General features: G+C 46.2%; 2 protein-coding genes and 1 pseudogene across 4 annotated transcripts in view; 1 reads left to right on the top strand and 2 right to left on the bottom strand.

The window, feature by feature from the left end:
* LOC307222713 (receptor-interacting serine/threonine-protein kinase 2-like) overlaps positions 1 to 7,151 on the bottom strand; it is a 31,726-nt gene extending 24,575 nt beyond the window's left edge. Inside the window, exon 1 of one of the 2 annotated variants that reach the window (XM_079988152.1) lies at positions 7,019 to 7,151. The gene's annotated coding sequence lies outside the window, so the exon portion shown is untranslated. Of the gene's footprint in view, positions 1 to 1,582; positions 1,810 to 7,018 lie in introns of those variants that run through there. The other variant, XM_079988151.1, reaches the window with a different exon arrangement.
* Positions 7,152 to 7,497: 346 nt separating this feature from the next.
* Positions 7,498 to 9,701, top strand: TMEM30B (transmembrane protein 30B). Its single transcript, XM_079988153.1, has one exon. It carries the CDS (start codon positions 7,622 to 7,624, stop codon positions 8,702 to 8,704), a length of 1,083 nt encoding a protein of 360 aa, XP_079844279.1. The 5' UTR covers positions 7,498 to 7,621; the 3' UTR covers positions 8,705 to 9,701.
* A 2,066-nt stretch (positions 9,702 to 11,767) lies between these two features.
* Positions 11,768 to 19,070, bottom strand: LOC307223419 (vitamin D(3) 25-hydroxylase-like; annotated as a pseudogene). Its single transcript, XR_013843857.1, has 4 exons — positions 18,878 to 19,070; positions 15,943 to 16,073; positions 14,302 to 14,366; positions 11,768 to 13,624 (listed from the first exon to the last, which is right to left on the bottom strand). The product of XR_013843857.1 is annotated as a vitamin D(3) 25-hydroxylase-like (transcript).
* Positions 19,071 to 27,762: the final 8,692 nt, after the last annotated feature.

Below are 27,762 nucleotides of genomic sequence, written 5' to 3'. Positions count from 1 at the left end.
TACCAAATACCACAGCCATTGTACATCACTGTTCAGAAAGCCTGTGGGAATGCTAGGAAGGTGTTCTGGTGAACTCTTTCTGTGTCATTCTGGTTATTCAGGTTGGGCAGCACCTTCATTTGTCTGGCTCTGACAGAGACTGAGGACAGACCTATGCTACAATGCCTTGTTGATCTTTGTTATTTGCCTCTGCACAGAGAAGATGAGCATGAAATAATGCACTGAGCAATTAAAATGATGATGAGCTGTTTTGAGGCCTGGAAGAGCTGCCACCTTCACCTAGTCACAGGTATGCTTCCCATTGGCAGCTGTGAGCTCATGCCATTTAGGTGCACTACAGCAGCCTCCTCCAACAGGGTGCCCACAGCTTCATTGGTCAGGGGCCAATGGGAGTTGTAGTTCAAAACATCTGGAGGACATCAGGCTTGCCTACAGTTTCTTCCATGACATGTTAGTTTTTGCATGCATAGTAGTGTGTGATTACTATGGAGTACCATTCATTTACATGCATCACAATCTGCAGTCTGATCTGATACTATGCAGTAGCGAAATATGAACCATGTTCAGCTTCTGCCCATTTGAGCTGCCCCTTGTGAATGCTTTATGAAAAAAAAAAAAAGTTTTGCACCCATGCAGTCATGTTTAGTTCAAGGCCTGAGCCCTCCGAATGTAAATTAAGAGGGAGAAGTAAAACAGTGGTGCCTCTTGGCTGACTTGGCAGGACCACCTGTTTAGCACCTCCCCTCCCAGAACTGCCTCCATCAGCATCCATTGCACCTGGCTCCATCAGAGACAGTGAAGCCCCCTGTGCTGGTTTAGTGGGATAGGCTCCTCCCAGCCCAGTGTGGACTCTTTGCAGTGGCCCTTCCACTTAGTCATTATGAAACTCAATGGCAAAGTATAGACTCTGCATGCAGAAGGTTGCAAGATTAATTCCCATAATTGCTTGCCAGAGGATTTCAGCAAAAGACCCCAGAGAGTCCTTGCAATGCTGTGATGCATATATGGCAGACTCACACAAACTTGGATTTGTGTGTTTTTCTCTTCCCTCCCCATTCCTTTCTCCTTTTGCACTGTATCACAAACTATGAGCTCACAAACTGCAAAGCTTTTTACAAGCGGTCACAGAAGGGCACTATATAAATTCAAAAAACAAACGCTATGCTACTGTAGCCTAATGATGCAGTTATGAATCAGAACATTCCCAGTTCATATTTCACTTCTACTATAAACTCGCTTAGGCAAGTCACTCTCCCTCAACCTTAGCCCCCCATCTGCAAAACAGGAATAACAACATCAGCCAACCTTACAGTGCTGCTGTACAGTCAATAGCATGGTAATACAGATAGCATACTTTGACCACCCTGAAGCACTTTATTAACATTATGAAGCAAAGCCTGTCCATTGCTGCGTTTAGTCAAAATATGCAGAATATTTATATTCAAAGTCATCTAGATGTGGAAACACATACTTCCCATCTCCTCGGAAGAACACGGGCCTCATTAATGTCCACACCCCCTCATTAACATCCACAACCCTTTGTTAACGTCCACACCCTCGGCACATCAAGTGTCAGGCGTACCTAGTTCCAGGATGAAGTCTTTGATGATTTAAGAAGCACTGATGATTCATGAGAAGCACTAGGACTCCCAGACCTTTCCCTGGTTTCTATAAATGCAAGAGCTGTGATACTCTCATAAGGGAAAATGAAGACACAGTAGTGGTTCACCAGCTTCTTTGACAGCTCACAATTCTGGAATGAGCCCTTTTCAATTTGTAGGTCACATTCTTCATGGCGGCTGCATGCCAGTGGCGAGCAGAGCTAGAACATAAAGCGGGTGGAGTAATGGGCATGACTACATCCCAGCCTTGCAAAAGTCGGAGATTACACACACACACACACACACACACACAGAAAGAGAGAGAGAGAGAAGTGTGCAACTACATGAGAGGTGTAGCTCAGAGACACCTGGAGGACCAAAGGTTCCCCACACCTGGGGTAGAGCAGGAATGACAAAGGTGGTGGGGCTATGGAGAGACAAGGGGTCTGGACAGGGAGGCATTAAGGGCTGCATTTGGCTCCTGGGCTTGAGATTCCCCAGCCCTGCCTTAGTACACATCATCCTATATAGCCTTAATCAACACGATAGGAACACCTTCCACAGTTCCAATTTCATGCCATTATTTAGCAACAGTAAGATTACCTGCCTAAAATGCTAGCATATTAAAAGGAGGTTGTCAGCACTGGCTATCAGTTTTTGTGTTCTTCCTGGGGCCAGTTCAGAGTACTGTAATGTTTTTGACTTGTATCTCTGCCTGTTAGTAATGATCGCCAGAGGCTCTGGGTTTGGAGGTTAAAAGGGTGGAGAAAGAAGGGAGACTTCAAGTTGCTCCAAGGACTTCCTTTTGTTTCTTCTGAATCTTCCAACACTGAGATTCCTTGGATGATCCCAGCTTCCATCATTATGAGAGACTCTATTTTCCCCACACTGTGCATAATTATACACACCTCTATCATGTCTGGACCTTAAGTCTGATCCTGCTATACTCTGCTTATGTTTTTAAACTGACCCAAAGTGAAGTGGTGGTTCTAGGGTGCTTTCCAGGCAATGCTAAACTGCCCAAGGCAAGTAAGTATCACTTTCAGCTCTTGGCAGAGCAAGTGACAATGATGAAAGGGACTTTCCCAAAACCACTATTAAATTTACCTGTCTAATTTTAGAATATAGAAAAAACTTTTTTTTTTTGAAAACCCAAAGGAAAGAGCAAATGGTATGTAGGGTATATAGCAGAAAACATGAATGAGAAAATATTCTTATTTACTAACTGCGGGAAGTGAAAAGAAGAGAGAAAATGGAGAAAGAACTACTGAATTCTCTTATAACAATCCGAGCTCAGGCACAGTGACTGGACTTTCAAACCTGGCCCTATACACCCTAGATTTGAAATGCCATGGTACATCTGAAGCAGCACAAATGGATGCCTTCATCTGCCTGCAATAAAACATGTCTCTCTCATATCTGCCTCTACAACCGTGCTGCAACCTTCTAACAGTTTGACTTCTCCCACAAAGTCGCACTCCTCCATTGTCAGAGAAGACCCATGGAAGTTGATGGACTTGCTATTGAAATCAATGTATTTTAAGTTAGTCAAGTCCATCAACTTCCATGGGTCTTCTCTGAACAGGACTAATATTGGCTAATAACCCACACTTTTACCCTCACAGTAACCCTATGAGATAGATTAGGCTGAGAGAAAGTGACTGGGCCCAAGGCCACACAGTGAGCTTCACAGCTGAATGGGGATTTTAACCCCATGTCTCCTAGGTCCTAGGCCCACACTCTAACCCTTACACCATGATGGCTCACTTAGTACCTTCATGACTACAAGAATAGAATGGAGCTTGCTTCTGCTGTCCTGATGCTAAACACATTCGTTTGAGAATAACCACTAGACCTTGCAGATTCTGTAGGAAATTCTATAAACCATATAGCTATGGTGCTACAGCCTTTCCCTGTGTAAATGCACATTCTTCTGAGGAAACAATGCAATTTTGTAATTATGCTTGCAAGCAATCTGTTGATAGGAAAAGTCCCAAATGATTTCATTGTTTAGTGACCTTTCATTCACCTCCTGTGGTAATTAACTCAAAATGATCTAATGCTCCTGGAATTTAGAACTGGCATGATGTAAGTCTGGAGTGATATTCTTCCTCCACTTTTATAGAAAAGCAAAAGGCACACCACTTTAAAATGAAAAAGCAAGGAGAGGGAAATGCTGCTAGCCCTCCTGCAACCAGAAGTGGTTTTAGGGTGGTACGACTAGGAGGGGCCAACATGGCGCCGAGGTAAGACGCGCTTACCGGTGCTCTTCGGACTTCTTTTAATCTTCTTTTAATCTTTTATATTTTATCTTAACTGACCCAGTCAGTTTTTGAAGTATTTTATAATTGCTGCAGCCGCATGCTATGGAAACTCTCTGAGAGATTTGGCCCTGCTCCAGACTGCTGCAGCCTGCTCTTTGTTTCTCTCTTATCAGCGAGCCGGCCTCAGCTGCTAAAAGAGTTGAGACATTATTTTAATTGTGTGTCAAGTGTTATGTTATTTTAAGAATCATATAATCCCTGGCCTGAGGAAAGTATGGGTCAGAAAAAACGCTTGAGAGACTTTGACGAGCCCCTATCATCCCCTAAACCAAAACTATCAAGGTTGGTGCCTCACCGGAATAGAGGAGGGAGTGACCATGCCGAGCAGTGCTTTGCAGTGGAAACCCAAAATCGCTTCCTACTTCTAATTGATCTAGAAGCTACTCCAATTTCGATGACTCAAAATGTTTCAAAAGTAAAGCCTGTAAAGGTGGTACGACTAGTGTGGTAACACTGGGTGCTAACCTGCAGGGTATGTGAAAACAATGCTGTAGAATAGAGCACAAGAGATGGATTTTAGTGTCACACAGGACACTTTTGTTGTAGGAATGCTGCCCTCTACAGGAATCACATGGCTGCACATGGTTCACCTGCTTCCATTTTTTCTTCCTACCTTTGAGGTAGGTTAGGCTGAGAAACGAACAGGCCCAAGGCTCAAAGTCACCCAGTGAGCTTAATGGCTGAATGGGGATTTGAACCCTGGTCTGCCAGGTCCTAGTCTAACACACTAACCACTACACCTCACTGGCTTCAATGTGAGTTATTCCAAGCTAAGGTGGCATTTCCAAACAGGCACATACTGTACAGGACTGAAAACTTTCTGTTCGATCTGGGCATAAAGGGTGTAGGAACGGGTCAAGTAACACGAGCCAATTCCAGCAAACTGTTCTCCATTCACACAATAGGTTTTTGAAGTGATTCTGTAAGTTAATACAAAAGTTACAGTGACATGAGTTCTCCCTATCATTCTTTTAAAAAGGTAATTCCCTGACAAGAGTTAAAAACAGGAATCTAGCTTTCTGTTCACTGAACTCTCAACTCACCCAAGAAAAACTGCATATAACCCATTCTGTTGCAAAGTTTCCAAGGGCATTAACTCAAAGAGGAAGTATTTAAAGATCAGCAACAGGAAACATGACAACAGACCCAACCCTAAATATTCTGTTTTCTTTGTGAGACATGGCTTCTCCATCTGTAGCAAAATTTACACATGACACCAACTTTGGGAGAGAGAACCCTGCAAGACTCACATATCCAACTGGCTGGGTAGACAAGGGTAAACAGTGAAGATGTTGCTCAGTGGTAGAGTGTGTGCTTTGCATCTGTGTCTGCAAAGGGCCCCACATCCAAACCCGAGTACAATGGTGCCTTGGGTTACAGACGCTTCAGGTTACAGACTCTGCTAACCCAGAAATAGTACCTCAGGTTAAGAACTTTGCTACAGGATGAGAACAGAAATCGCGTGGCAGCAGTGGGAGGCCCCATTAGCTAAAGTGGTACCTCAAGTTAAGAATAGTTTCAGGTTAAGAACGGACCTCCAGAATGAATTAAGCTCTTAACCGGAGGTACCACTGTATCTCCATGCAAGGCTGAGAAAGAGCTCCTGGCTGAAACCTACTGGCTGATCTCTGGCTGCTTTGCAGGAGATTGGCAAGGGATTGCAATTGCTAAATGACAGCAACAACAAAACAACTTTTCTCCACCTGAATCAGGTTGCTGACATGAGAAACCAAGAGTAGGCTTTTGTGTAAAAGTACTGTGAGCTAAATTCAGTTCTAGTACCGAAAAGCAATCCTGAGACTCAAAGGCACACTGTTCTTTCATTCTTTTTGTGTCTTTTGCGCATGGCTCTGGTTAGCAGAATTTGAGTTCTAGTAGAAATACCCCAAAGAAGATCCAATAAGTCTGAAGTTTGCTCATCCTTGACACTGATAATATGGAACGAGATGGGTCAATGGTTTGACTTGAGACTGCTTCCTATATTGCAAAAGCAATGCTTTAGAAATGAATAACGCTCAGCAGCAGCAACTTATTCACCAAGCAGATTCAGTCATGGCAAAAAGCTTTGTGGGTGGCAACATGGGAACACTGCCTTCTGTCTGCTACAGGTAGCATTTCTCTTTGGGTGTCAACCTTGCATGAAGAAGGCCACAGGTCCCTCTACTGGCTGGTCTGAAGGCAGGTGAAGTCACCATTTAGGTAAACCTAAGCAGCAGCCACGAAATTAAAAGATGCCTGCTTCTTGGGAGAAGGGCAATGACAGGCCTAGACAGCATCTTGAGAAGTAGAGACATCACCTTGCCAACAAAGGTCCGTATAGTTAAAGCTATGGTTTTCCCAGTAGTGATGTATGGAAGTGAGAGCTGGACCATAAAGAAGGCTGATCGCCGAAGAATTGATGCTTTTGAATTATGGTGCTGGAGGAGACTCTTGAGAGTCCCATGGACTGCAAGAAGATCAAACCTCTCCATTCTGAAGGAAATCAGCCCTGAGTGCTCACTGGAAGGACAGATTGTGAAGCTGAGGCTCCAATACTTTGGCCACCTCATGAGAAGAGAAGACTCCCTGGAGAAGACCCTGATGTTGGGAAAGATGGAGGGCACAAGGAGAAGGGGGCGACAGAGGACGAGATGGTTGGATAGTGTTTTCGAGGTTACCAGCATGAGTCTGACCAAGCTGCGGGGGGCAGTGGAGGACAGGAGTGCCTGGCGTTCTCTGGTCCATGGGGTCACGAAGAGTCGGACACGACTAAACGACTAAACAACAACAACAACAACAAGCAGGTTTGGGTCTGGTCAGTGTCTGTAAAGCATATGTATGCCAACTTGGGTTTCATGATGAAGAAAGGTGGTTTATAAACATATGGAAAGTATATTCAGAAGCTTTTTAGCTCACACCTTTTTAGCTTAGGTGTGAGCTATTTTAAGTGTTCGTTTATTCAAAATATCAATATGCTCTCCTTAAGATGAAATTCTTCAAAATAAATATAAATATTCCTCTTCGCAGGGGGGGCAGGGACGGACCGCGCGTGGCCGCCATGCCTCCTGAGTCCCAACAAGGTGCAGGAGCGCAGCCGAAAGCGTGCCTTCTTACCTGAGCAGCGCCAGCACCTCAGTCCCGACGGGGCGGGGCCACGAAGGTGGAAGTTGGCAGAGTTGGGCTGGAGAAGCAGTACCTGCCGCCGCCCCGCCCAGACTTTCCAGCGGGCCAGATCACCACAGGTGCGTAAGGAGGCGCCCGCGCGACGTCTCTCCCTTGGCCCGACGCCAGGGGCGGAGCTTGAGAAGAGAAAAGCGCGGGAACGGAACCCGGGGTCCACCAAGCCCCGCTACCTGGGCTTGGGTAGGCTGAAGGGCCGTCTCGCGCGCTTTAGCAAGGGCACGCGCAAAGGCGTTTGGGTGGTAGCTCGGAGTACGCGCGGTCGCGCCCCCCCTCACCTGTGCGTCCCTGGGGGCGTGGCCCCGCTCACCTGCGGGGCGGTGTCGCAGGCAGAGCGAGGCCACACGCTGCTGCCTGGACTAGCGGAAGAGACGGACTGACTGGCCGGCGAAGGGCCGAGCGCGCGTTCCTCCCTGCCTGCCCATCGCCGGGTGGCCGCGGGAGAGGCTGGCGCGCAATTACTCCCCTCACAAGCAGGTCAGGCTCCCGCCGAGCCTGCCTGCCGCTTGTGCTGAGGTCGACCACCCCGACGACCGCATGGCCTCGGGCTCGTACGACGTGAGCGGCGGCCACGCCCCGGCGGACCGCGGCCCGACGGCGCAAAACAAGCCGGACAACACGGCCTTCACTCAGCAGCGACTCCCGGCCTGGCAGCCTCTGCTGTCGGCCGGCACGGTGCTGCCGCTCTTCTTCTGCTTGGGCGCGGCCTTCTTGGCCCTGGGCTTGGGGCTCCACTTCTCCTCGGAGGACATCCACGAGCTGGAGCTCGACTACACCGGCGCGCCAGGCTCCAGTTGCTCTCGCTGCGCCAACGTCACCAGCAGCCCCACCCGCCATGCACCTTGCACCTGCGTGCTGCGCTTTGAGCTGCCCATGGATTACCCTGCGCCCGTCTGCCTCTACTACCAGCTCTCCAACTACTACCAAAACAACCGGCGCTACAGCATCTCCCGCGACAACGCGCAGCTCAGCGGGGACTCCTGGGCGCTGACCAACCCCGTCACAGAGTGTCAGCCTTACCAAAAGAACCACAAGCTCCCCATCGCACCCTGCGGGAACATCGCCAACAGCCTCTTCAATGACACCTTCGCCCTCTACCAAGTGCTTCGCAATGGCTCCATGGTCTCTGTGCCCCTGGACAAGAGAGGCATCTCCTGGTGGACCGACACCAATGTCAAGTTCCGGAATCCCGAATTGGTCAATGGGAGCCTGGCACTGGCCTTCAAGAACACCACCAAGCCTCCCAACTGGCCCTACCCAGTCTACGACTTGGGCAACAACACGGGCCCAAACAACACGGGCTTTGTCAATGAGGACTTCATTGTGTGGATGCGCATCGCCGCCCTGCCCACCTTCCGCAAGCTGTATGCCCGCATCCGCCAGGGGAATTTCTCTGTGGGGTTGCCCCGTGGCACGTACCAGCTCAATGTCACCTACAATTACCCTGTCCTCTCTTTCAATGGTGGCAAGAAGGTCATTTTCAGCACACTTTCCTGGATGGGGGGAAAGAATCCTTTCTTGGGCATTGCTTATCTCGTTTGTGGTTCGGCCTGCATCCTCACTGGCATTGTCATGCTAGTTGTGCATTTGAAATATCGGCACCAAAATGAGGACGATTAATGGAGCAGACTCCGACAGTCAACAGGTTTAGGGGAGGACTGCTGCAGAAAGTTTGCTGGCCAGATTATTTCTGGTATTAGAATTGAACTTAGTTTGTAGCCTTTCTTTTTTTAAAAAAAGAAGCCTCATCTTCAGAGTAGTTGAGAATCAAATAGATGCCTCTAATTGTGTGTGAGAATGTGTGTGCTGCCATCTTTAGTCACTATAATTCAGACATGTGGGGTATTTCTGCCAAGGATAGCCAACCATGGTTTTCTTTATTCACAACAGAGATGCCCCCAAGGAAATCCATGTTTAATTAAGGGTACAGGAGACTCTCCTCTTGTTTAGTGCTTATGAAACATGGCCTGTTTTCAGAATACTGGGAAGACATGTCCTTTGAAACGGGGTACTGTGCCAAAGTTTTAATAATGAGAACATACTTCAGCACTTTGATTTGCTCTCCAGCAGAATTGTGCCCAGGTTGAGAGTCCTACTGGAATGACTTGAATGTAGTATCATACATTTGTATGTCTTATTTTACAGCAGTCTTCTGTGGATATGCTGTCTGGCTAACTTCAGAAGTGATGCATAGATACCTGGGGGATTCTACATGCAGTGATACACAAAGTGTGTTCACTGGTGGAGTTTACAGCATTCTTCATACTTTATTGTGTTGACTATGAGCCAGCTGCACTTGCTTAATAATGCATTTTAAATTCTCTGTGGGGATTCAACCATCTTTGGATGCCTTGGGTTTTAAGATATCAGTTACTTTAGCCTTCTCATTCACTTATGAAGACATGCCAGTTGAGATTGATGGTAAGCATGCTACTGGGGGGGGGGGGGAGGGGAGCATGCATAGGAAATCCACCCATGCTGATTTTCTAGTGTTCTGTTTTGCTTGCAGACAACTGACTGGAAATATCTTTTCTACCATGCTTTTTGGTAACTAATCACATTTTTAAATTCTCATTCCATAGAAGGTTGAATAAATCTGAATGACTGAGAACTGAAACATATTTTAGTGTCATTCCATTTCAAAAAACTCACCCACCTAGCCGGAAGTCCTACTTATTTCACTGCAGCTAAGCAAAATGTAGTCAGGAGGAGGACTTGGTTGTGATAGAACACTAAAAGATTGCTTGGTTTTCAGTGACATATGAATGGATAAGAAATCACGTTGCTTGGAGATACACTTGAGTTCACTTGTTCCCACCCCACGCCCCAGGCTGTATGTGGAAGACATAAAGACAGTGATAAAATGATTGTGGGACATCCCAGTTTGGGTGTGACCTTCAGCATATAGTGTGATGCATAGGCGGAGGATGGAAATGAAGCATCCAAGCACAAGGACCCTTCCTGATTTTGCCCATTTTGTAGAAAGAGTGGAAATAGCATCTGAACAGCCCTAGGCATGGACGGTGTGAAATGTGCCCTTCTACCAAGGGGGAACTCAAAAGCTGTGGATGTAGTTGTGCGTCCTCCAGCATGTAGAGTGAAAAGAAAACTTTACATGTGTGAGGTATGCAAGAAATCCAATTTGCTGGCATTCATAAAAGGCTTCTTTCTTCCAGCACCCAGGAGAAATGGCAGCAGTGGTGGGGAACCAACCATAGGTTGTTGGCAAGTTTTGGCACTGTTTTCCAGCTGCCATGACCAAAAGAGGTTGCCAGCGAGCCTGACCTCATGTATTCAGTCTTTTAAAGAGGTTCATGGTTTTAACTGGTTCTCAAGTGGCTGAAATGGACATGGTACAGGAGACTCGTGATCAAAATTTCCAGGTCTGTTCCTTTTTTAACTTTACGTAGATGGGATTGTAATAGGCACACTTTTTATAACAAGAATACAAAGCTGAAAATGAATGAACTGCAGCTAAAATCTTATGTTCATTTTTCACATGGTCTAGTCTTCATGTAAAGACTGCAAAAAACAAAGCCCTACTTCCCCTGCCCCCTCCCAATATTCTTAGGAGGGTTCCTTCTCCAGCCAGAGAGTGGCTGGAAGTGGGGAGGTGGAAAAAGGTCCTCCTTTCCTTCCAGCAGTGGCAGTTTTAATCTGAAATCTTAGGCATAGTACTGCACCCAGAGCTCAGAAACTGCTCACAGTAATGAAATTCCCTGTTGCAAAACACGCCTGGAACAGTTTTGAACTGTTGCTTGAATGCCTTCATCAGACTTCGTTAACCAGAGATGTAACAATACAAAGCTATTGTTACATCTTCGTTAACAAGATGTAACAATAGCTGCCAATACAGCCACAAAGGTTATCATACACCTGAAAGCTACATCACATGTTATTGTTAACAAGCCAGCCTGAGCCAAAAGTAAGCAATGAATATAAATGTTATCTTTGCATAGTACACCAATTTCTGCGTGTGCACACCCACCCACCATTCAGAAAAGCAGAGGAGACCCATTCCAGTCAAGCAAAACCACTCATGGGAGATGTGCAGCAAGGCCTGAATGGAGTGTGGAGGGAGAGGCATGTGGCCTGCAGAGAGTTCTGAGAGCCAAATAGAGGTTTGGAAGGCCATATTTAGCTGCTGTGTCTGAGGTTCCCCACCTCTGTTCTACTTCCAGTCTTGCAGTCAGTCTCTCTCTGAATTCTAGTTTCTCTCCCAAGTGGGGAGAGTTCTGTTGTGCACTAATCCTACTCAAAGTAGACCCACTGAAACTAATAGACAATGGCTAATTTAGGTCTACTCTGAGTAGGACTTAGTTGGCTGCAACCCTTTGTATCCAGGTCTACCCTGCTTGGATAACTCATTTCATTGGTTACTTATTAATGACAGCAAGAATACGGAAAGCTAGAAATTGGAAAGAAGCAAAGGGTTTAAATACACAAAAATGGTATAACATAATTTGGGACATAGCACTCTGAAAAACTGAGGCAAAACTCAGTGGCGTAGCGTGGGGAGTGCAGGGGGGGCCGGCCGCACCGGGCGCAACATCTGGGGGTTAGGGTTAGGGGGCGCAAATCCACGGGTTAGGGGGCGCAAATCCACGGGTTAGGGGGCGCAAATTACTTGCCTTGCCCCGGGTGCTGACAACCCACGCTACGCCACTGGCGAAACTTGGCTAGAGGGTAAAACACTTGATTCCCTCATGGCAGACAGGTGGCCATTCATACAGCATGCAAACAAAGTATCTCCAGAACAGACTGTATCTGCTGCATTCCATAATATATGATTGTGTTAACAGTCTCCTACCTATTGATACTGTACTAGCAGCTTTCAGTTTCTATGCAGTTCAGTGCTTGCATTAACTTTACTATTATTGTTTACATCTAAACTTTGCCTTTGGGTTGGGGAAAGGGAGGGGGGATGTTCAGTTTGTAATTATTTTCTTTCCCATAAATAAAAATAAAATAAACCGAGTCATATTGAAATAAAAAAATCTTTGGTCATGATCAGCTGCAAAACGGAGTGGGTGAATAATAAAAGTTTTGCCCACCCCTCTACTGGAAAAAACCCATGCTGTCACCTACTCTGGACAGAGCAGAAGACTGTTGTTCATGCAACTTGGGAATTTTCCTCCTGCTCCTAAAAAAAATCCCTTTTGCCTGATAATTGCTGATCCATCAGATAATGTTATGTACATTCTTGTTCCTTTGTATTTTTATAGGAAACAAAAGCCTCACCCCACCTGGCTTACAAATAAAATGCAGATTGGGAAGTCTCTTTTCACACTCAAGTACTTCCCCTCTTTTCTTCAGTTATGCAATAAATATATTGCTTAGCAAAGTGCAGTATCCAGAAGTTAATCATTTCCATAGAGGTGATAGTAGAGTGAACTGCTCTATATGTCCTGTGGAAAGAATGTAAGCAGCATGTGTGTTTTACAGAAACTGGGCATTTCCCTTTCTTCTAATGCAAATCAGCCAAGGGACTTTTCTGCTTTTTGTGGTTTTTTCCCCCTTAAGAAATACTTGCAACATGTGGCAGAATAGGAGACTTTCACAACCACAGCTTGAAATGGAAGAACTATGTCACATGGATAAACATTACTCAGAGTCAAAGAAAATGAGGTATAGTATCATGAGATGTATTTGCTCCTACATAGCCTCTTCCTTTTTTTGTGCAAGGGAGCAGAATATAGTCCAAAAGTCAGAATAGCCTTTGCATAAAAATGCCAGATTCAGGCTTATACATGCATTTGTTTTGGGGGAAAATAACTGCAGACTCATGAGAACAGTATTGAAATTATATGAGCTTTGTATATTAGGTATTTTACAAATAAAATTTGTCCAAACCTAAATTCTCAAACTAAGATTAGGGCCACTCTGGATTGCATGACTTCACTCCAAATCCCAAGTCATTGGGCAGGGCAATAGCAGTTTCAACGGTACAGCCAGGGTTCAGAAACCCCGTTCTAGAGAAAGGAAGTGAGGACAAGCATAGCTCTTATGGAAATCTTGTGATGTAGGAAGGCATACAAACACTAGATTCTGTTCTGAGAAATTAATGCATTCTGCTCTGCCAATTTTCTGGAGTGGAATCCCAGAATTGGAAAGAGACACAAAGTTCATGCTAGCCCAACCCTCTAATGATGGAGGAAATCGGTTGCTACAGTACCCCGGATCATCCCTTGTCATCCAACTATTTTTATTTTCACTTTTTAATTTAGTATTTCAATGTACGGTACTCTGCTTATGTTTCGATTCCGAACTGTGATGACCCTTGCTTATAAGGAATAAGGCTCTGAATCTCACTTAGAGCTGTTCATTTTGCTGGTGATGCTTTAGTGACACCTTAAAGCGAGATGGGGACAGTGTGAGGCCAAAGTGGGGTGTCAGGTCGGGTGCTCTTGACTTGTCTGGCTGTGATAGCTGGAAGCTTTGCAGAATGGTGGTGAAGAAGAGGAACAGCTCCATCCAAGCCAGATTCTCTCCTAAGCAGACTCTCAGGCCTGAAAATGGAAAGATGAGGACTAGTGAGGTCTATGAGCACCAATGATTATCACAGGGGTGTGGAAACTTTTCTGGCCCTTCAGCCAGATTCTTATCTCCCCAAGCCTTGGTGGGCCAAATTTGACTAGTTGACAGAGCTGCCTACCTACCAATTGCCTGACACCACAATGGTGTCGAATGACACTGCCCTTTGAAGCTGCAATTTTAGGGGCTACAAAGTGCAGTTTGGGGCTGTTTAAAAGCCCTTTTGCAAACAGCTCCACATTGCTCTTTGACTTTCCAGTTTTCAGGATGGGAGCGTACCTTGCTCCAGAAGCTGAATGACTAGGAGCTCACATTAAACTCCCAATTGTTCCTTTGGAGCCATCTCACCCCTGATGTCGCATATTATGTCAGGTGTGGTACAGGTGGGCATGGTTTGGGTAACTAGTCTCCCAGGCCAAATTGAGACTCCAGGCAGGCTGCCTTTGGCTTGTGAGCCAGATGTCCCTCACCCTTGATTTTTGTGAATTGCATAATTGTCTTCATCAGGTGTGTCAAATAAATAGAGAAACTACCACTTTTGCCTTTAGAATTTAAATCCCTAAACAACTTGGGACAAGGTTACCTAAAGGGCCACTCCCACCCCCAATATATCCCTGCCTGGCAACTACACTGCTCAGATGGGGCACTGTGGAGAATACCATATGCCTCAGATGGCTACTTACCGTAGTTTGTACTAGAAACAAGATTTTTAGTGTTGCAGACCCATCCTGCTGGAACCATTTACCAGCTGAAATTAGACAAGTGCCTAGAATATTTAGGCAGTTATTGAATACATTTTTCATTTAAGTTACAGGTAGGTAGCCATGTTGGTCTGCTGTAGTCAAAACAAAATTTAAAAAATTACTTCCAGTAGCACCTTAGAGACCACCTAAGTTTGTTATTGGCATTTGCTTTCACACGAAAGCTCATACCAATAACAAACTTAGTTGGTCTCTAAGGTGCTACTGGAAGGATTTTTTAAATTTATTTCAGAAGATTGTTACTGAAGCATGACCCACTCATTTTATGGAATATTGTTTGCACAATTGTGGAATTGGTTTTATTGCTTTTAGTTTCAGTTTTACTGAAACTGTAACCTTTTATCATTTTATCATATTTTTATCTAATTGTCAACCATTTTGAGGGCTTTGGGTTATGAAGCACTTCATAAATCTACAAGTGAGTAAGAAATAAATGGAAAGAATTTTGATTTACCTGTGATATTAATTGTAGCATTTTAAAACAATTCTTTATTTTGTATTTTTTGTGAGCCACTTTGGAAGCCTTGTCAAACCAAGGTGCATCTGGGAAAATATAGCACAAATAAATAAGCAACAAAAACTAAACAGGGCTGGCTTGGGAGTGCAGATTTGTCTGGCTGCCATGTGCCAACTGACACATTCATTCATCTGAAGAAATGAAAACTCATGGTTGTCTACTTTTTAGTCTTCAGACATTCTGTTTCCTCTATTGCATACTTGATTCAATTTTTTATTTTATTTTAATAATTTATATCCCATTTAATACTGCAGTGTATGTGGTGTACAATAAAAACATAACATTGGTTTCCTTGAAGTGGGGTCCCCTCCGTTCATAGTGTATTTTTACGTTTTATGGTGTGTGTGTGTGTGTGTGTGTGTGTGCACGCTCAAATATACATTGCCCAGATAACTGAAGAACAATAGGAAGAGCCTGCTGGATTAGGTCAGTGTCCCATCTAGTTCAGCATCCTGTTCTCACAGTGGTCAACCACATGCCTGTGGCAAACCCACAAGCAGGAAATGAGCACAAGAGCACTACACCAGTGTATTGTAGTGGTTAAGAGTGGTGGACTCGTAATCTGGTGAACCGGGTTTGATTCCCCGCTCCTCCACATGCAGCTGCTGGGTGACCTTGGGCTAGTCACACTTCTCTGAAGTCTCTCAGCCCCACTCACCTCACAGAGTGTTTGTTGTGGGGGAGGAAGGGAAAGGAGAATGTTAGCCACTTTGAGACTCCTTCGGGTAGTGGTAAAGCATTGCTGCCTCCATCAGTGGAGGGAGAGCATAGCCGTTATGGCTAGCAGTCATTCCTAGCTCTCGCCTCCATGAATTTGTCTAATCCTCTTTTAAAGCCAGTCAAGTTGATGGATATCACTGCCTCCTGTGGGAGCGATTTATTGTTAACAGACCATGTGAAAATCCTGTAAATAAACATGTTTCAGGTCTTTCATAGATGCAGGTACAGGGTGTCCCATAGGTGAATTATGTGATCGTTGGGACACATTTTTCTGCCGTTGCTGAAGAAGTGATTAGAAGTTAAAAAGACAGAAATAATTTACCTACTGAGAAAGGCTTCCTGTTTTATAAGCTCTCTTTTTTTGTTCAGGAAGTTGGAGGGGGTTGAACTCAAATGGGTACTTCCACTGAGACTCATCTTTAAGGGCAGAAGGAATATTGGTTAGCACTGTGGTTCCCTGCAAAAAGAAAAAGAAAGGAGAACCACAGGAAACACAAGAGAACTACAGAAGGAAGCATTAATGTTGTGGTTGGCAATGGTGCCCGTGTGGTCTTTCCCTGGCACCCACAAAGCCTCTGAGCTCCCCTCTCTTTGCCCTGTTCATCATGAGATAAGGGGAAATGAAATGGTGAGTTACTTTTCTCTCCTCCTCTTGAAGTATACATAGGTGGAATCCACACACATTCAAAAAATGCTGTGAAAATGCCTATTTAAAAAACGTTTTGAAAAATATATTGAATTTGCCATAGCTCACTGTTGCCATCTAGTGTCACATTTGTATATTGCACTTTACAACAAACTTAAAACGTTTTATGTGCAGCTGTATAGCTGAGTCCATAGAGGGGAGTGATAAAGTCCAAAGTGCAATACGCTTTCCTACTTCTTTCAGCTCTAAGGTGCTTTTCAAGGCTCAGATTGGAAGCAGAGAGAGTGAAAGTGCAGGAGGGAAGCTGAAGCAAATGAGAAACAGATGCAAAGACACACACACACACACACACACACAGAGAGAGAGAGAGAGAGAGAGAGAGAGAGAGAGAGAGAGAATGGATCCCCTTGAAACTGCACAATCTTTTTCACAGGTTTCCACCCACCACCAAATTGCAGATCACAGCTATCTCTATTGCCTGAACCATAAAAATAATGGATCTTTTGCTTTTCAGGACTGCCATGGTGAAAAACCAGATCAAGAAGATGTGCTATATTTTTATTGGATCTGATTTTTGTCCAGAACTTGTAGATAAGCAAAGTGTCTGAATCTACACACTTGGTATCCTTGAGAGGGGAAAAAATAGCCCCTTCCCCACCATCACTGCTGGGTGTAGGATCCCAGCCTCCTACATTTGCTTTCTATTAGATCAGGACCATCCCATCCATGAGGCAGAATGAGTGAGGTGCCTCAGGCGGAAGAATCCAAGGCATTCCTCTGCAGGTGTGTCACCCACCACAGCCAGAGAAGTGAGGAGAAGCAGCTGTGGCAGCTTCCAGGTTCCAGGGAGATGTAACAGCAGTCCTGTTTACCACGTTTCAGGGAGGTGGGATGAGGCCTGCAGAGGCCTTTGCGAGAGCTCGCCGGAACCCAGAAGCTGTAGCTGCATGGCCCCAGTAAGTGAGGTTTGGCAGAGGTGGCAAGGGGCAGAGGGCACACAGGGCAGCACCTTTCCATATATCCTCAGGTGGCAAAATAAGATGTGCCACCTCTGTGTTTAGATAAATGGTTTAAATAATCAAACAGCTACAAAGAACCCATAATGCCTGCCATCCACATGCACGGGGAACACCAACATGGTTCACATTCAAATGTTGCAGAATTTACCCTGGGCATTGCGTACCCCAAAACCTCTGTGTCTTAGATGGGTGTGTGGGGTATTCCCAGGGGCACCATGCTGAGGACCAACAGTCTCAGTTACCACCAGAAATAAAATTCCATTGTCATTATGTGTGTGTATGTTGTATTCATTTAAGCGCTCCTCCCCCAGCATCTTTGAAGAAAACACAGGAAGGAGACCAGAGATTCATCTTAGTCCATCAACCTCTTTCCCACAGTGGCAAGCCAGGTTCTTTTGCAACCCACAAGCGAAGCTTGATAGCAATCCTTTCACCACTCCCTGAAACTGGTATTAAATAACCAACTGATGATGAACCTTGAGGTTGTGTGTAGCCAGCATGCCTTGTAGGCATCAATAGTTTTAACGAAAGGTTCCCAACCTTTTTGAGGCCTGGGAGCACATTCAGTAATGCCAGAAATGGCCGTGGGTACCACAAAATACTCATTTTATGGAAGAAAAGCTGGTGATGCTCAGAATGCTCCAAATACAGGTAAAATGCCTCCCTCAGATAAAACACAGACAAAAAAGCAGGTAACCTCAACCCAAAACAATCTAGGACTTTGGAGACCAGAATTCAAATCCTCAGTCATGAAGCTCACAAAGCGACCATGGGCCCAGTCACTATCTCTCAACCTAACCCACATCACAGGGTTGTTGTGAGGGTAAAATGGAGAGGGGGAGAACCATGTATTCCACCCTTGGGCTCCTTGGAAGAAAGGTGGGATAGAAATGTCATGATAAACATCAGCTATGACAGCCACTTCCCCCTTGCCACTGCCTATCACTAATCCAGATCCAGAATTAACAAGCTGGTGTGTTATACAAAAGAGTGTTCTTTGGGGGGTGAGGGTTGGAGTCAGCTGATACTTACCACAGCTCTTGATTACAGAATGACCTAAGTCTATAGAGTGGTGAAACCAACAAACCCTTCTGAGAATAAACTTGTAATTTTGTGGTGGTGTTGTTGTTTTTTTAAAAAAACCCTAAGACAGGAAGGAACATGATCTTGAATTGTAAATAAAGTAGATAAGAGGGATATAAAGCCTTCCACTGTATCAGTGGTGGGAAGCCTTCAGCCCACAATGGGCTATTTAGATCTGATATATGTCCTAAATTGGCTCATGAAGCCATTCCCCCACAAACTGTACCCATCTTCTGTCAAAAACCTTACAAAACACATACACACTTGAGTCAAATTGATATGTAACTTAGCAGGTAGTAAAATGCCACCTGCTATAGCTTCCAAGTGACTTTCCCTGTGCCCAGTGGAAAGCAAATATTTAGTCTCATGCAAAAAAGTGAGCTCCAGGCACACCCTCCTGCTGTGCCCTTTCTTCCAATTGCACTTACTCCTGCAAATGGTAGCCAACCTTCCTTTATTCTCCATCAGCTCTTTTGTTAGATAACGGTGGTGGTGGAGAAAAAAGAACCTTACCTTTTCTAACCCCTTCAAGGGATTCCGCATATTGATCTGCAGCAAGTCTCCAATGAATGGCAGAGGCTGTGGTCCAGGGGGAAATCGTTTTGGATGGATATTCTTCCAGAAACCATACAATAGCAAGGAGATAACCAGCAGCCAGTTGAAGAGAGCCATGGTAGCAGTGTGGGAACAGCTACTGTGTCTTAGAGTCTCTGCTGTTGTTTGTGGCGGTGATCCAAACATAATCTGATAAGCGGAGCACCACAGTCTTGATTGGAAACCTTGGAAACCTTCAAGGAGTAGGCGTATCTGTCCATTACACACCCCAGGAAAAAGAACAAATGTAAAGTTGTTGGTGTGTAGTGGCAGCGGCGGAGCATATGCCCACGCTGCCCAGGGTGTGCGTGCTCCTGGGGGGGAGGGGCAGGGCACGGAGGGTGCCCTCCCACGCGCCGCAGTTCAGGGTAAGAGAGGGGCAGAGAAGCTGCTGCTCACTCTCCTCCTGCTCTCTGCAGCCAAGTCAGACATGACGCAGCAACAGAGCTGCTGCAGCCAGGTGCGCCTCACCACGGCTGAGGAGGGCTGCTCTCTGCCGCCAGGTCAGAAGAGCTGTTGCCACCAGGCGCAAGGTGTGCCGCCCACTCACCTGCCATTTTGCCACCTCCCTCAGTCATGACACCTGGGGCGGACCGCACCCACTGCTCCCCCCTTCCTACGCCTCTGTGTAGTGGAGAAGCAGATTCCCTTTCAAGCCATCTAGGTTCCCTCCTCCAAGAAACAGGAGTAGGGTTTTTTTTTATAGATAACAGGATCAAGATATTTAGGGAGGGCAAGAAGTAAGAAATTAACTCAGCATAACAGGGAAGGACCCAAATAAAATATTCATTGTTACAGTTGGTGATCAGTACCAGTTGTGGACTTTGGACTCTCAGATTTCAGTGGGGCCCTGTGCAGTACTAAGATCCAGCTCCCCCCTAGAGTGACATCACTAAACAGAGAATAAGACTGACTAGGTGATGCAATCTGAAAAGTTTTATATTTCTCTGTGTCTCCCCCCCCCCCCCCGGTTTCTGCAGTATGGTAGCTCTTGCTTGACCACAGGATTAGAAAACATTTACAGAAAATGGTCTGAGCATAGTAGCATGTGAGGTTGCAAAACACAGCCACAAGCCTTGCATGAGTTCCTTTGGAACAGGATCTTGCAAGAATGGAGAACATTGGTGTCAAGGACTCAGCGGGAGCGCAGGGAGGGGAGGAGATGGAGAGCGAGGGGGAGCAATCCGAGGGCAGCGTAGGAGAAGATGACAGCAGCCCGAGAGATTCCATGAGCCTCTCCAGCGAATCGGAAGATTCTCAGAAGGGGGCACCTATGGCCAGGGCAAGGGGGGACCCAAGGGGGACACCCCAGAAGCAAGGGGCCAGCGGGGACTCCCAGAGCAGCAGTTGGAAATCAGGACCAGCTTCCCCACCAGAGCGTAGTGGGGGGGAGGAGTCCCAGGTATCAGAGCCAACATATACACCACCAGCGAGAGAAGATGAGGCAGGGTTGGCCACGCCTCCATCGGAGAGCGAGGGAACGGTCAAGAGGAAAGTTGCCGGCTGGGCGCGCGCGCCAAGTTCAAATGTACAGGCGAGCGGCACAGAAGGTAGCCCGGATAGGGAACCAGGTCCTAAAGCCCGCCGGAAGGAGGGGGAAGAATCAGGGGGGTCAGCGTCAGAGGAGTCCAGAAAGGATGAAACCCTAGCGGGCAGGAGGGCCCAGAGGAGAAAGGAACTTAGGAAGAGGTGGAGCAAAGCGAGGGTCTTAAACTGGTGTGGAAGGGGCAGAGACTCAGACGGGACTTCGCCGGTCTAGGCTTTAAGACGTAGAGCTGCGCGCTGCGGCTTTGAAATGGAAACTAAACCTCAATAAAGACTTTTGTACATAACGACAGCCTGGCGTTGGTCCTCTGTGAGCTGGGACCTAGAGGCAGCTCTGACAATTGGAATTATTTATCTTCTGTTATGCACTGGATTTGGCTACGATCAGAGCCAAATATGGCATATGTGGAGGAACTGGGGCATTGGACGAGTTGAATGCAGAAAGCCCTGAATTGCTACAGGTCAGGCTGGATGGATCAGAGCACTTTGTGGCTGTCAGGGGGCAGAGAATTAGAGAGGAAGGAGATGCAGACATCTGGCAGAAAATACCTGCAAAAGGGCTGAGACCTATCTTGAGTGACAACTGAAAGCCATAATATCCCTGAGATTTAGAACGATCCTCACTTCCTAACTTGACACAGGCTGCGATCTGACAATAATAAGCATTAGACTGATTGCACTAACAATCTTCTCCTTCTTCCAAATGCTTCACCAAACAGGGGGCATTGGCAGGGGGTGACCCAGGTCCTGAGATCTCCTCCCCTACCCCATTTTTAACTGCCTCCAAGCCACCGGAACCCTGCTCAGGTCCAGGGACTGCCAGCTTTGTAGGACCTCAATGATTCCTATCATCTGGTGTCTAAACAACTCTCTCATCAATCACAGCTCTAACTTTACTCATTGGTTAAAAGCTCCGAAATCCAGGAGCCACCAGGCTGACTCCAAAACTTCCAGATCTGATGAAAATAGGGGCATCCTATTCCTCCTGCATCACCATCATTTCATTATTTCTACCCTGCCTATCTGACTGTGTTGCCCCAGCCACTCTGGACAACTTCCAACATATAACACAATAAAACATTAAAACAGTTCCCTATACAGGGCTGCCTTCAAATGTCTTCTACAGGTTGTATAGTTGTTTATCTCCTTGGCTTTGGTGGGGGGGAGGGTCAGATAACCCCATACTCTCCAATATTTCTCCAATGAAAATAGGGACGTCCTGAGGAAAGCAGTACATACCTGGATTGAATCAGAAACTGGGAAGGTTTCTGTAAATCTGGGACTATCCCTGGAAAATAGGGGTGCTTGGAGGGTCTGTAACTCATTTCACACTTAGAAGGACATTTTGCTAGATAATTTTCATTCTAGGAGGGCTAGAGACTGACTTCTATTTTTAAAAATGCTCCGAGTCTTGGACCCCTTGTTTCCCCAGAGAGACACCAGTTCCTGCCTTCACCTATTCCCTCCCTTGTGGTGCCACCTGAAGTAGGTCTCTTCACCCCACTGAATGGCAGGGTTGGCCCAGGCAGCAGTCTGTCTGTAGTCTTTCAGAGCTCTGCAAGCTCTCTTTTCTGTTGCCATACTATCAGGGTGGTAGAATTGTATGCCAGCAGTAAAAATCTGGCTGAGCTGTGGCACACGCCCACAGTGCCCCACTTGCATCAAGTGGTGCTGAAGTTCCCAATACTTCTTGCCTTGGTTCAGAAAAAAGGAAGCCCAGCTCATCATTGGAGCAACAGAATAATGTGAGCTTAGCTTTGAAGTCTGCCTTGACCCTCAGTTGTTGGGCTGCAGAGCCCTCTTGTGTCTTTATGCAGTCCCTGCATGCCTCCCCTCTTCTTTCCCCCTACAGACTACTCTTTTTTGTTTAGACTAGATACTTTTTAGGTTAGTTTAGATCAGGAGTTGGGCACCAGTGGTCCTCCAGATGATATGCAGCCCTCCACAGGATGCTGGACTCCAACTCCCATCATCATCCCTGACCATGTGCCATCCTCATGGTCTGATGGGAGTTGAGTCCAGTAATGTCTGGAGACCCACAGGTCCCCCCACTACCTGGCTAAAACCCATCATGTGAGCAGCTCATTCAGTTTGGGGGTAATGCATTGCCCCCTGTACTTGACACCGACCAGACAGCTCCAGTGGGATACCGGCAGGGCTCTAAAGAGTACCGTACATTTCTATGTATTTTTTTTTTTACTTTAAAATAAGGTTAAAAATCTGGGGGCGTCTTATATACGGATAGTGCATAGGCCCATTTTCTAAATTTGGGGTCCCCCAAAGTAGGGGGTGTCTTATACATGGGGGCATCCTATACATGGAAAAATATGGTATGTGGGGGTGTTAGGGGGCCAGAAGTGTGACCCAGGAGAGGGGCCCAGTGATTTATGGGGCTTGGTGCCACCTGCAAGGCAGGAGCTCGGCCAGAGGGAGGAGGAAGAGTCAGGGCAGTCTGAGATGGAGGAAGCCACACGGGATGTGGTGGAGGAAGAAGAAGCTATTGAGGCAAGAGAAGGACCAGTCAACTCCCTACCTTCTCCTGCCCTGCTGTCTCCTAGAACCTGGAGGAGCTTGAAAAGAGAAGAGCAGCAGTGACTTCCATGCAGGAGAAGTCTCAGTTCATGGGTGCGACCTGTCAGAGGAGGGTATCTAAGCTGGAAGAGAAGCAGGGCCCCACTGTTGCTGCAACTGCTCTGCAGGGCCTAGACCTGTGGACAGCTGTTTAGAGGCTAGAAGCATGCATGCATGTTTGTATCCAGAGCACTATGGAAGCTGTTATAAGTGCTCCACTTGTTGACAAAGAGTTAACTATCTGACACGTGCCTTCCTTAGCTGGGGTGGCAGGCAGTGACAAGACACTGACCTGCTGTGGAGGAAAGGAAACGGTGAATCAGTTACCCTTTAGATAATGAAAAATCAAAACAAACAATGGGTGCAAGAGAACACAGATATTGGCCTAGCAATCACCAAGGGGGCCATTCCAACCCTCTGTTAAGTGACACCAAGCCCTCTACGCTGAAGTAGCTTTGGTCAGCTGGAGGATCGCTTCAGTGTGGATGAGGTGCAAAGGGAAACTAGCCTGAAATCAAAGGAAGCCCCTTGAAAATGATGGCTCTGCGTGACTAATGCCCATTCATTCCAATGAGCCCACACAACCCCATTAACTTCTATTATTGTTTGCAAGCAACTCTTTAAATTGTGCTGTATTTTTTTTACCACTGGGCGGCAGTGAAGGACTGTCAGTTTTGTTTCCTTTTTCTTTCTCCTTTTCTGAATGGACTAATCTGCTTGCCCTTTCATTAGCCCCTTGTGTTCAGGTGTATAGATGTGCACATGGCTAACATGTAGGCGGTCTTGCTGCTGACCAGGTGGGTGTTGTTTGCTCTGGGGAAAACTGATTCTGCTGTTTTTGGGGGACAGGGGGCGGGCTGGTGTGGGGGACTCCCTGGTCCTGAATGAGGTAATTGTGCCCCTGAAGGACCAGGTGCGCAGCCTGGGAATCATTTTGGAGTCACAGCTGTCCATGGAGGTACAGATCAATTCTGTGTCCAGGGCAGCTGTTTACCAGCTCCATCTGGTACGCGGGCCGAGACCCTACCTGCCCCCAGACTGTCTTGCCAGAGTGGTGCATGCTCTAGTTACCTTCCTCTTGGACTGCTACAATGCACTCTACGTGGGGCTACCTTTGAAGGTGACTCAGAAACTACAACTAATCCAGAATGCAGCAGCTAGACTAGTGACTGGGAGTGGCTGTCAAGACCATATAACACCGGTCCTGAAAGACCTACATCGGCTCCCAGTACATTTCCAAGCACAATTCAAAGTGTTGGTGCTGACCTTTAAAGCCCTAAACAGCCTCGGCCCAGTATATCTCCACCCCCATCATTCTGTCCTGACACTGAGGTCCAGCACTGAGGGCTTTCTGGGGGTTCCCTCACTGTGAGAAGTGAGGTTACTGGGAACCAAGCAGAGGGCCTTCTCAGTAGTGGCGCCTGCCTTGTGGAATGCCCTCCCATCAAGTGTCAAGGAAATAAACAACTATCTGACTTTCAGAAGACATCTGAAGGCAGCCCTGTTTAGGGAAGTTTAGGGAATTGTTGTTGTTGTTGTTGTTGTTGTTTTACTGAACAATGTTCAGTCATTAGAGCCTCCACCATTAGCACAAAGGGGTACAGCTTAGACAGAAGCCGACAACCTCAGTGAGAACGAGGCAACCATGGAAAGCCACACACATGGGAGAGTTGAAACGAAATGTTCTGGTCTTGTATTTTAAAGTAAACAGGTTGAATTCTTTTTGCTGACATCTTTTTCTAAGACTAGATTCTCTCAAGTCCCAATGCAAATGATGGCAAGATGTTAGAGGACTGAACTTGGTGCCTACTAGGGAAGCAGCTGAGTGGTAAAGTATCATCTTTGCATACAGGAGGTCCCAGGCCTAGTTCCCAGCATCTCTAGATATGGCTGGGAGAAACTCCAGTCTGAAATCCCTACTGCCAGTCAGTGTAGACAATATTGAGCTAGGTGGACCAGTTTCCTGATTGAAAGAAAGTCCTTGCATGGTCCCAGACATGCTACTGCTTCAGTATTTGCATGGCTGCGGTGAATTCTTTACCTCCACCACTTCTCCTTATTTTGAGACAGAAAAGGCTCTTCTCTGTATATAAGCTTTATCATGCTTTGGATTTAGCAAGCATCAGTGCTGCTGCTAGGAAAACAAAACACAAAAGGGAGTGCATCAATGTACTCAGCTGACCTCAGAGCTCCATCTTTGAGCCGCACCCCAAAGATTTCTGAAGAAGCTTTTGTCCAGCTCCCTGCCGCTAGGTGTCTGGTTACATGGTTGTCATGGGAGCAAGCGTTGCTCCGTGATCCCTAACCAAAGAAACCAGACTCTGATGTCTTACATAACTTGCTTGCCTCCTTTCATGGCAAAGCCAAGTTCCTTGAAATCCTAATCATGGCACAGTACAAAAGGGTGGAGCACTCAGTGACATAACAAGATTAGGAAACCTTTTTTATTATTATGAAAAAGCAAAATGTTCCTGCTTCACTTGAGGCAGAGTTGTTGTCAATGCCCTCAGGTCAGTCAAGCAGAGGCAGAATGAAAGTAGGGGTGGAGGAAAAGCCCAACTCAGTTCGCATTTAAAGGCAAACTTACCAAATTAGCACTTTCTGAAAAAACCCGTGAACCCATGTTTTGGAAGCCTTCTGAAACCATACACAACCATCTTTTGGAAGGCTCACTTCTCCGAATTTTGCAATGCAGTCAACCAGCCAAGTATTATGTACACAAGTGTGTCTACCAGAGTGAAATGTGCATACAAATATATACATTAGTGAAAATAACAGGCAGTGACACATTATACTGTGATGCATTGCTTTGCAAAAATAAAATAAAAATGTATCTATTGTAATTGCCAACAAAAGATACATAGATTTGAAGAAAAACTAAAATGCTGATGAATTTTCATGGAGAGCTTTTAAAAAAAGAATCTTCACAAACTGAAGCAGAATTATGGAAAGCTGAACTGCACACCGGAAAAATGAGAAACTGTGAGAAACCAAAATCGATGTCATCTATCCCTAGGTGAGAGCAATTCATTCTGTGAGCTTATATAGGAGCTCCTCACCCCGTGATGCTCTGATCCAAGCAAGTATTTCCAAGTATTCCCCCTTTCCCCTGAATAGCCTAGCTAGCTGGGTGCTTTGGTGGTGCTTCTGAAGTTCTTTGCCTGGCTTGCTGCATTACCTGCTTCTGTGGCCCTGAGGAAGATGGTGCTTTTGCCAAAGCTGGCTTTCCTCAATGACTGCAGCTGTGTAGGTCAGTTTTTCATGCTCTTTGTACTTCAACAAGGCATTATTTCCAATAAGGGTGTTTGTTTCCTCTCTCTCTTTTAGCATATCTCTACAGAGCAAAAAGTCCTGCATTGCAGAGGATTGGACTAGATGATCCTTAGGGTACCTTCCAACTCCACATTTCTATGGTTCTTTGATTCTAAACTTAGATGGAGTGATGTGGGGGGTCTGCCACATTCACCTTAAAGCCCTCCCTATTCCTGGCTCTGTTAACAATTGACTAGCTGGCCCTGGAGGATAAATGTTCCCCAAGGGTAGAGGTCATGGACCTTCCAAGGTTTATTTGTTTCTCACCTTTTGATCTCACCTTTCCTTCAAGGAGCAAATAACAGACAACATGGTGTCCTCTTTTCCCATCTCTTTATCTTGCCTGGGTCTCATTAGGTAGATTTGTGAAGAACGCTGCTGGGGCCCCTATTGAGTGTCATGGAGAAGTGGGGATTTGCACCAAGGTTACCCTCACAATCTGACACAGCACTGCCAAGCTATAAAAACAAATCCAGTTTAAATGGGAGTACAATCCCTGTCCAGAAGAGGCTGACCACCACCTCCCACCATCTGTACCACCAGCCTGTCTCAACCACCCACCAGCAGCGCCTCTGACCTTTCTAAATTTAACCTCAGTTTAATGGCCTCATCCAATCCATTACTGCAGGGGTAGGAAACCTCAGGCCCAGTGACCAAATATGGCCACCCAAGCCTGTCTGTTTGACTTGGGACTCTCAACAGGCCACCTCCCTCACCAAGCCTGCAATAAACTTGGGTTACATCAAGTTATAGGTTATATGTGATTCCAAAAAGCTGAATGATCTCACTCAAAAGTTTTCTGTTGATCAGGGTAGATAACCTGCTTCACACCAAGGGCCACAGTCTCTCCCGGGGGCCATGTGCCAGTGGTGGCTGTGCCCAGATGCACACCATTCTTCATCCTTTATCCAGGCAAGCAAGGCGTATTATCAGAGTTCATGGACCCATTTCCAGCAGGTAGAATCGCCAGAGGAAGGCACTGAGCAGGGCCAGGGAGGTCTGAGGTCTGGGAGGGTGTGGCCTGGGCAGAATCCCAAGGGCCAGATAGAGAGGTCTAGGTGGCCACATTTGGCCCATGGGCCTGAGGTTCCTGATCCCTGATGCAATGCAGAACAGCAGAGAGAACAAAATAAATCCCTGTGGAGCACTGTCGCATAAATTCAATAGGGCACAACAAGTGTTTCCCAGCATAGGAAATTGCCATGCAGATAGGAATGGGATCAATGAAGAACAGAGTCCCAATTGCCACCTTGGACAACTCAGGCAACATCCTATTTGGGTTAGCACAATGTGCTTGTATGTGGAGCTGCTAGAGGCACCTCTCATATTCATTTAAAAGTACCATCCAGCTTATTCAATGAGGCTCAGATGAGCGC

Source organism: Podarcis cretensis (assembly GCF_951804945.1).
Source record: "Podarcis cretensis genome assembly, chromosome: 8".
NCBI lineage: Eukaryota > Metazoa > Chordata > Lepidosauria > Squamata > Lacertidae > Podarcis > Podarcis cretensis.
The sequence above is the reverse complement of the archived record's forward strand: the minus strand, read 5'-3'. Positions and strand labels throughout refer to the sequence as shown.